At 42.1% G+C, this 10,381-nt stretch overlaps 1 protein-coding gene across 1 annotated transcript; it reads right to left on the reverse strand.

The window, feature by feature from the left end:
- Positions 1 to 458: 458 nt before the first annotated feature.
- Ir8a (Ionotropic receptor 8a) lies at positions 459 to 9,636 on the reverse strand. Its single transcript, XM_074108241.1, has 12 exons — positions 9,502 to 9,636; positions 8,167 to 8,271; positions 7,617 to 7,716; positions 6,901 to 7,078; positions 6,014 to 6,197; positions 5,183 to 5,304; positions 4,286 to 4,398; positions 3,350 to 3,440; positions 2,882 to 3,043; positions 2,259 to 2,332; positions 1,892 to 2,072; positions 459 to 702 (listed from the first exon to the last, which is right to left on the reverse strand). The coding sequence occupies exons 1-12, from the start codon at positions 9,601 to 9,603 to the stop codon at positions 582 to 584; spliced, it is 1,533 nt and encodes a 510-aa protein (XP_073964342.1). The 5' UTR covers positions 9,604 to 9,636; the 3' UTR covers positions 459 to 581.
- Positions 9,637 to 10,381: the final 745 nt, after the last annotated feature.

Below are 10,381 nucleotides of genomic sequence, written 5' to 3' on the forward strand. Positions count from 1 at the left end.
TCTGAGATGTTTATGTATGGGACAAGGTAAAATATGACGTTCTTTGGTAGTAAAATGTATACAAACTTACCACCATGTCGCTCAATACTCAAGTGATTCGCAGCATCGACCATAATTACATTTGTAAATAAATAATCCATTATTACTGTTTCAAATGTGTTTTATTTCATTTATATTTAATTACTAAAGAAGACTAAGAATACACATATTATGAAAAATAACCATACGTAAAGGCTGACCAGAATTATAAAAAACCACGAATAGAACTAATTTCTTGCACTGGCAACACTAAATTTAAATGTCATCCGTCTATTTCTAATAAGCGGTTTGTGACAGAGAAACAAAATAACTGCAATTTTTATGGTAATTCGTGTGACAGGGGGGGGGGCTAAAACTGGTCAAAATAGGTGTGACGTACTTTATGGATGGCCCCTTAAGGTTAATTAATAATACAACTATTCTTTGTTATAACATTGTGTATTTCATTAATACTGAAATCTGCAGTACCGCTAGTGTTCTAAGGCTATAGTTAGATTTGGACAGTGCACTTATGCTTATTATCTTCCAGTGGACTTGTGTCTTCACGGCTTATATTCAGTTTTGGGATAAACACTGATGTACGAAACGCCTTCTTTCTCTGACACCGGTTTAAAAGTGTCTCCGATGGTCACCCTGCCTGGTTTCTTGCGCCCTTTTCTTAATCTGAAATTAATATACGTAATTATAACACCCCTCTTTTTGTTTCGGGGGTTAAAAAATCACACACTTTGACTTTGTTTCCACCGGAGATGTGCGAGAATGTATTGTGTGGAATGTGGTTGTCATGAGCAAATAGAAACTCTTCATTTTAGTACGTTTTCTCCCTTGCTCAGCGCAGCTTTATAGTCGAGAGTCGAGTCCAGAATTAGGCGAACCAACTTGACAGTTCATTACACACAAATGTTGCCACAGTTACACCAGTGCTGTAATATCGATATTTAAAAAACTTAACATCGATGTTAGAAAAAAACGAAATAATAATAAAAGTTTTTTTTTATTTGAAAGATTTCGAAAAAAAATTTAAACATCGGGAAGGACGCCATCCGCCATTTTGTTTTATTGACATTTCATAATGTCATTCGACTTAGCTGCCATCGGCTTGCTTGGAACTATTTCCGTTATTTTGAAATATTTTTGTTACGTTATTATTTGTAATTACTGAAATATTCATATTAGGTTTACTTTAGGTACTATAGCAGAAATTAATAAAATAATAATGATATCTGAAACACCCGCCAAATTACCGCAGTGTTTAAAGTCAAGTCTTTGTGTTATGTGTGTTGCCAGTGATGACATACGGATCTGAGACGTGGGCGCTAACGATGGGCCTCATGAGAAAGCTCAAAGGGCTATGGAGAGGTCTATGCTTGGGGTTTCTCTGCGGGATAGAATCAGAAATGATGACATCCGCAGTAGAACTAAGGTTACCGACATAGCCCGAAGAATTGCGGAACTGAAGTGGCAGTGGGCGGGGCACATTGCTCGCAGGACTGATGGCCGATGGGGTCAGAACGATCTCGAATTGCGTCCGCGGACCGGGAGACGAGCTGTCGTTAGGCCTTCAACAAGATGGAGCGACGACCTGGTTAAGATCGCGGGATCGCGGTGGATGCGGAAAGCACAAGACCGGTCTGAGTGGAGGGCCTTGGGGGAGGCCTATGTCCAGCAGTGGACGTCTTTCGGCTGACATGATGATGATGATGATGAATTTCAGAAACACAGCAGCCAGCAGGATTTTGACATTCACTCATTTATTTCATTCATTCTCCGTTTATGCAATCAGTTCTTCTTGTCTGTATAACATAATGTCTTGCGTTGTGAATAAATTGTTTTCTTTCATTTTGAAGGTTACCTGGCAACACCGTCGCTAATTTTCTTATCCAAATCCTTCTCGAAAGCCTTCTTTGGTTTCTTCTCAGTGTCGTCGAAGGTCTGGACCTTATTCTTCTCCTTCCTCTTATAGTAGAACACCTCCCACGCGAGGGTTATCATAGCTAGACCCAAGCCGAACAGGGTTGCTATGAAAACTCCACCTGAAAAAAAAACGTACTAGATTCAAAAGAGTCCTTAAAGGACTGATCCTTAAATAGATCCGAATCCCTTATCGACTCCTTTCAAATCTTATCGACTCCGAGGAGTTAACTCCGACCAACCTATTGGATCGACCGACTCGCGATCTGTGATTCAGTAGGTACTTACTTCTCTTTGCTAGTCGTTACCTAAACTTTCCAACGTGATGCCTTCGGATTCGTCTGCATCGGGACATTGCTGTCTTGCTGTCTCGTTCCAGTACCTTAAATAAAAATACCATTTGTAAACTAAGCCAAGCTAGCAGCTCTAGCTCTTCTCTGCTGTTTCCACTAGAGCTGTGCGTGCGGGGGTAGGTAAATTAAACGTTTCTATTGGTTCACGAAAAACACATTCTTCGGAACACATCCTCGCACATCACGCAGCCTTAGGTAGGCTTAATCATTTCTCCACTCGATTGAATTAAGAATTACTGAGCATCCAGCTGTTCCAGCAGTCTTCTGTAAATCCAGCTGTGCCCTGGACAGCTCCTGCGACCTAAAGCGTTAGCTGCGATAGCGTTCTTAAATCACAACTTACTTAGTAGCCAGCTGTTCCAGTTGACAGCTGTTAGTTAAATAAGTACTCCTGTTAACCCAGGTGTGTTCTAGATTCATCTTCATCCTTAAGCCTTCTTACACAGCGATAGATAACAACCTAAATCGTGAGTTATTTGGCAACCAACTGTTCCAGCAGTCTTCTTATGTAAATCCAGGTGTGCCCTGGATTCCTCTTCATCCTATTCACAGCGATAACGGACTAAATCAACACATACTTAGCAGCCAGCTGTTCCAGAAGTCTCTCTTTCTGCAAATCCAGCAGTGCCCTGGACAGCTCCTCCTGCAGCCTAGAGCCTTGCTGCACAGCGATAGCGTAAGGCTGCTCGGCGAACACGTCCCCCACTTCCGTGAGGTTGCAGTTTAGGGTTACCTCGTATCTGCAGTCAGAGTATGATGCAAGCTTTAGACTACCCAGTCACTAATAATTAACCTAACCTAACACATCCGATCCAATCCTATCTTTGCCTTGATTGTTGAGTGGGGACCTACCTATTTAGTGACGTACTGTGATGTTTTCATGACGTTAAATAAATGTAATCTCTCCCCCCCCCCCCTCCTGACTGTCTGATTGACTGACTATCAGACAAAGTCCCACCCAAAAGTTTCCAAATTTCCACAAGATATGGAGCTATGTATCTATTTTTCCTCCATGAAAGCGAAGCTAGTCGAAACTAAAGACTCACTTGATCTCGGCTGAATCGTGTATGAAAGCAAAATCGGCGTCTGTGTGTTCGTCCACCTGTCTGAACCCAGTCTTGGCGTCCGGCACAGGAACTGGAAAGTAATTAACATAATTTAACTCGTGAGTAAAAGACGACTCCGACTGCGGCTCCACTGAGGCGGAGACGAGCGGAGCGGAGAGGAGACGAGTAGGGATCGACCAATCCCTACACGTCTGATAATGAGCGATGTCGAGGTCGACAACAAATCGTCCGAAATGACTGACGGAGACTCGATCCTAGTGAGATATTGAGGCGGAGACGAGATGCGGATTCAACTAATAAAAAGGCTTAAGCACAGATATAGATTACACTAGATTACGCAAATGCATCTACTTCGCGTGTCCGAACCCCGACCAAACATCGAGGTTGGCCCCATACAAAGACTGACCGCTAATTGACTAATCATGACGAGAGACTCGAGCCCCACGGCGCTGGCGGGCGGCGTATTTGAATCGATTTTGACGGACGGACATCGGGGAATTCACATCGCTAATTCGCTCTTGAGACGTCACAGTAGATATAAAAAAGTGACACGGTTGGTTTTCATACAGATTGAGGTGTTTGCGTTATCTAGTGTAATCTATATCTGAAGCTTGGTAGGTTTATATATTATTTAATTTTTAACAAAAACTTCTACTGAACTGAATCAGTAGGCCCAGAATTAAAAAGCCCAAAGCGAGCTATGCTCGGGGTTTCTCTACGGGATCGAATCAGAAATGAGGAGATACGTAGAAGAACAAGGGTCACTGACAATCGACATATACAAGCGAATTAGTTCGTTAATGGGCAGGGCACTAAGAACTGATGGCCGTTGGGGCCGAAAAGTTTTTTAATGGACACCGCGGCAAGCGCAGTGTAGGACGTCCACCAACGAGATGGAAGGGATTATGAACTTACTAGAAGCATTGATAGCGAGCAGTATATGTCCGTACTGCTCTCTGATTGGATAGTCCCACACTCTGTACTGTGATTGGTCAGAAGTGGCGTTCAAGGTTATTTCCTTCCATACTCTGAAATAATACGGAAAATAAACTTGCATGTAGGTATACAAGGCTAAAGAAAGAAGTGTTCATTTGAATCCATCAGTACCATCACGGATATAAGACTTGGAAAAGTTGGTTAGGTTAGTTTAGCATTTCATCAATCACACGGAATAGGAGCTCCGCGAAGTGGAGCAGTAATTATTTTAGTTCATTAATATGGACCTCCACAATTTAACACCTGATTTAATAAATTACGTAAAAATTAGGATATATATCCTAACAAATTGTCTTCTCGTATCATAACTAGGTTAGCAAACCCAGCAAAAGCAAAAGGCAAAGCTAGGTTAAAATCTCTATGTATACGTCTCTATTATCTATGTTTTCTGTACTGCTTACTATAAATAAATAAATAAAATAAAATAAAAAAATATTTATTTTAGACAATTAAATCCATAATTTGTTAGTAACAAGGTTGACTTATAATAGGTACTTACTATGTTAGTTAATCATAATCAAATACTAATTCCAAATTATAATTCATTTACAAATACATTACTATCTATGTATACATACATTTACTATGTGTTGGTGTGGAATAAAGAGTTATTGTTGGTGTTGTTAGCTGGAAGAGATCCCTTATCAAGGATAAGCTTGGCTATGTAAAGATATCTTTACACTTTACTATCTTGTCGCTGTCACTCCGTGTTTGAACTTTAGTATAAGTAATATTTTTAGAAGGCATACAGTGACAAGGTAAACGTGTAAAGATATTTTTGATCTTGTATCATTTTATTCCACGCCGCGCTCATACCTGTACAGGGTGTCTTCGGCAAACTTCATGTTGATGAAATACTGGTGGATGGTCGATCCTTCCACAACGGTGTAGTTGATCCTGGACTGACGCGCCAGCTGTTCCAGCGACGACACTGGCGTCTGGAATGAAAGAAAACATTAAACACAACTACTTACGGCCCAAGCCCTCACATTGTGAGAGGAGGCCTGTGCCCAGCAATGGGACGTATAGCTGGGATGAATATTAGTAAGGAAGTATGGCGGTAATGATGCTTGTCTCTCTTTTTTACCACCGACGCGAAAAGAGAGGTGTCATAAGTTTGACCGCTATGTGTGTCTGTCTGTGGCACCGTAGCTCTAAAACGGGTGGACCGATTTGAATGCGGTTTTTCTTTTTCATTTTCCCACTGTCGGCGTAACTGATATGTATATTCATGCCAAAGTACAGCTTTCTATAGTACTAGCGGTCTCTGGGCTTGCCCGCAGACAGACATGGCGAAACTATAGGGGTTCCTAGTTGACTACGGAACCCTAAAAACGATAATGAGTGTCAATTATATATGTTTCACGGTCACAAATGCATCTAGGTTTGTAGTCTTATGTATAGCATGAAACCACGTAGTATCTTTGTAGCGCGAGGGTCACCAGGGTGCTGGCTGAAAATCAGCGCTGGGGTGTATTATTAACGCTTCAGCATTATGCTGAGCCAGTGTCCTATTCGAGAACCGCAATGACAACATATTTTACGTGTTGTCTATTTGTACTTAATACTATTGTGAGTCTTGTGTTGTGAATAAATGTATTTTCTTTCTTTCTTTCTTTCTTAATTACCCTACTGCTAGAATCTCACCTGCATCCTCTCCACGGTCAGAAATGCTGCCAGGTTGGCAGTGAACGTGGCTAGCATGAGCACCACGAACAGCCAGTACGCAGCCACCAGGGTCCGGCCGGACAGGGCCTTCGGGGCCTCCCCCCCTCCTTGCGGGGTGAAGGAGGTCAGAGCGAACCAGAAGCTCTCTTTAAGAGTGAACTCTCTGCAGACAACATTATATTATGATCAGTAGAGCTTAGACTAGAACGAAGCCGGATTTGCCCAATATAGTAGCTATATTAGAGCCATATTTTTATTGTAAACTAGGTGGTGCCCGCGGCTTCGCCCCCTGTTTTTTTTTTAAATTTTCTAAGTCTTCTTTTACAAGAACCTTCTCCTGACAATAGCAAACACAGCAAAAAAAGAATTAGCGAAATCGGTCCAACCGTTCACGCGTGATGCCGTGACCAAGGGAAATAGGGATTCATTTTTATATAAGATAAGTTTATAATGTAAGGAAATCCTTCTTAATTTTGAGCAGAGACACGGTTGCTACCGTGAGGTAATTTAATTGAAGCATAGTTTTCTCACAAATATTCACTGTACCTATCTATCAGAAAAAAAATTACATGATATTTGCCGATACCAGCCATTAGACTGCAGTTCCATTGCAGTCAGCACAACTGCACACAAACTGCACGCTGGCTGCGATTGAAATGTATAAGCAGTCGGCAGCTGCGGTTACATTGCAGTTAGAAAGCAGTCTGTACTGGCCCTCAGATGGTTCCAATTACCGGCAAGGGTACGGGTACGCGTGAGGTAACTTTCATATAGTTACCGGCAAGGGTACGGGTACGTGTGAGGTAACTTCCATATATTTACCGGCAAGGGTACGGGTACGCGTGAGGTAACTTTCATATATTTACCGGCAAGGGTACGGGTACGCGTGAGGACTGTTGGCGGCGGAGTACGGGGAGTACTTGTCCAGGAGCCAGATCATGAAGCCGGTCAGCACCAGCGCGGCCACGATGCTGAGCCAGACTTCAGTGCGAAGGACCGTCATGAACTTGAAGAGAGAGGTCTTCCTGGTCGGCTTGCGGATCACTGGAAAGAATAAATCAAGTAGGTAGAGAAGGGTAAATCTGAATCGCTTATCTGAATCGAAAAGAGTCAGATCCTGCAATGGATCTGACTGCTACACTTGTGTTTTCGATTTTAGTTTTATTTACTTAAGGTTTTTCGGGCTGTTTTTAATTTTTTTAATACTAGATTTTAACAAGTAACAAGCGTTTTTACAAGGTTTTATTTAACTTTTGCTTTGTTTGTTTATTTATTTGGGTCAAATCTTGGAAGCTATATTTGACCCACTACTTCTGATCAGATTGTCTTGAAATTTGGCATACTTATGTATATTTTGTAATCATATAATAATTTGGTAGTAACATCCTGGTCCGGCCAGGATCATCTCCGCAGAACGGAACTCCTCAACGGCTAATGGCATCGACTCGAAATTTGGTACGAAAATACAGTGAATAAAAAGTACAGTCAGCAGTGTATTAAAAATGTTATTTTTAACAAAAACTTATAGGTATAGGTACATTAAAAAACGGGTTCAAAAATTGGTCAGATCGACGTCTGTTACCGATGAGTATGCCGGTCTGCTCGAAGTACGGAGCCACGAAATCGATCACCTCCTCTCTTTCTGCCGTCATAGTCAAAGCTGAGACAGCCATATCAGTTTCCTGTAGGTAAATAAAAAGTTGATTTCAGGAATAAACGCCTTCAAAAATATATGTAATATTTAATGAAATGAAGCCGGGTAACTTACATCAAAGTCAAAGTCAAAGTCAAAATATCTTTATTCAATTTAGGCTATAACAAGCACTTATGAATGTCAAAAAAAATCTACCACCGGTTCGGAAAAACCTCTGCTGAGAAGAATCCGGCAAGAAACTCAACGTCTTATTAAATCGAGTTTAGGTCGACTTGTTTCGGGCTAATTCTTAAGCCCTTCATCTAGGAGCACGCGACACGACTTCATTGCGTTAAATATAGTAGTTACGGTAGTTTAATGTTCAAAGCGTTCAAAAACGTTTCTCAAATTAACAATGCGTGGAGACAAGAGAACGGGTTTTGTAAAACAACTTTCGACGAATAGATAGGTACCTAGCTTAGCACTAGATTATACTTACAGCTCTCATGAGGTCTCCGACCACACCGTCCCAAGTCCCGTTCGGGAGTCTACGTCCAAATGTACCCACTTTAGGCGTCACAATCTCGTAATCAAAGTCCATTGACTGAAAGAATTATGTACTGTGACTCCTAGCGCAATCTAGTGAGCAAACTCCAACATCGTGCATCGCACCATCGAAGTTTCGCAACTCGGACGCATAAGTACCTACAACTCTCGACGCTCTTCCATGACTTCCCTCACCAAGCATAAAGCCGAGTTTAAGGGGCTCCTAGACGGGCCATATTTTCACTGCAATTTGTGGCCGGCAACTATTGGTGTCCCTCTCTTACTCACATGTTTGACAGGGACACCAATAGTTGCCGGCCACATATTGCAGTGAAAATATGGCCCGTCCAGGAGCCTTTAACATATCTGCCTGTAGAAAGATCTCTAGTGTTCTCGTAGTTTCTATCGTACGTTGGAGCACCAATGTGGGGAGAGGCCAATATTAAGTAAAGTAAGTAAGTAAAATAAACTTTATTGCCAAAAAAAACCTAGCTCAGTACAACTCACAAAAATAAAAAAAAACATACAATAAAATTTAGAATAAAACGAATTATTAAAAACTAAAAACACTAAGAATGGTCCAAATGGCAATGGGTCCCAATCTCAGCGTATGCTAGGCATGCCCAGCGCTGGTTTTCAGATTGGTCCCTAGAAGAGGGACGGTCGCTACCCGAAAATTTTGTACGCTGTGTAAATATGTACGGTATGTACCTCATTTGTACCTCAACCAATGCAATAACCATATAAATAAAAAATGTGGTGGGTGCTGTGTTGCGTATTTGTGCATGCGCCTGAGTATATGCATGTGGGTGTCCGTGATCGCTGTGGGTGTGTGTGTGATTACTGCGGGTGTGTGTAATGCTTCCAAGTTAAGAAACTTCTATGACTCCAGATGTTGGATATTATATATTTGCTCAATAGATGGCGGTAGGAGTTGCTATACTGTACTCGTAATTAAAATTTTATGATTGGTTATTTGGAGTATTTTTGTATTTTTTATTTCAACTCCAAATTTGTTACTTTTACGGTCATCCCGTAAAGCCATATCGAAAATACAAACTGAGACATGACTGACATGACTGAGATATGTGTCCATAGGAGAAATTCGTGTCTGTACTCCTGTCCAGTGGTAGTGTAGGGGTATGGCACGCAGCACGGAATGCTGAGGACCTGGGTTTCGGTTCGCTGGTCTCTATTCCTGTGCATCCATGTCTCAGTTTGTATTTTCGATTAAAATTTTACCTTTGTTAATCAATAGGTATGTCCTAATATTTTATCCACTACAAACCTCAGAAAGCTTCTGTATCAGATCAATACAATATCCCTCGTAGACTGGCTGCCCATCTTCATTGAACATGGGTTCCCCCGTGGCCGGATCTAGCTTTGGCATCGTCCATGGCACAGCCTTAGAAAAAGTATGAATTAAGTGTGGTAGAGTCATTTTATTATCCTGCTCCTAGTCATAATGGTGATTTATTTAGGTGACAGTACGACAAGATGTCGCATCGAGCCATCTCGATGGGAACATTTGGCAGCACAGCAGCTTGAATGTCGCAGGATTGTGCAGAGGCAAGTTCGCGAGTTTGAGGAACAGCATAGAGCCGACCTGGATCTTATACCTACTTCTTCTTAGTCGTTCACTCTTGGCTGAGTGGTCGTGGTATGCTTCGGTCGATCGATTCCTGCGCCACCGCTGCTCTCGCGACGCGTCGCCAACTAGCCCGATGTCTGGCAGAGTGGGAGCAATCGTTTATGTTGGAGTGCGTCAGATTTGATGAGGTCTGCCCACCGTGTCGGAGAGCGCCCGCGAGATCTTTTGCCCTCGACTTCCCCCTGCACCACAAGCCGTTCCATGGGGTCCTCATTACGGGTGATGTGTCCAAAGAACTTGAGGATTCCTATTTGCACAGTTGACGATAATCTCTCTTGAATGTTAAGTTGTTTAAGGATCGAAACGTTGGTGCGGTGCGCGGTCCACAGGATTCTGAGCACCTCTTATACTAATACCTATACTTATTATCTATTAAGCCGCTAATAAGCCGTGGTGGCCTAGTGGTTTGACCTATCGCCTCTGAAGCAGTGTCGTGGGTTCAAACCCCGGCTCGCAGCTCTGAGTTTTTCGAAATTCGTGTGCGGGAATTACATTTGAAATTTACACGAAGCTTTAC

This window comes from Choristoneura fumiferana, chromosome 26 (genome assembly GCF_025370935.1).
Source record: "Choristoneura fumiferana chromosome 26, NRCan_CFum_1, whole genome shotgun sequence".
Classification (NCBI taxonomy): Eukaryota; Metazoa; Arthropoda; class Insecta; order Lepidoptera; family Tortricidae; genus Choristoneura; species Choristoneura fumiferana.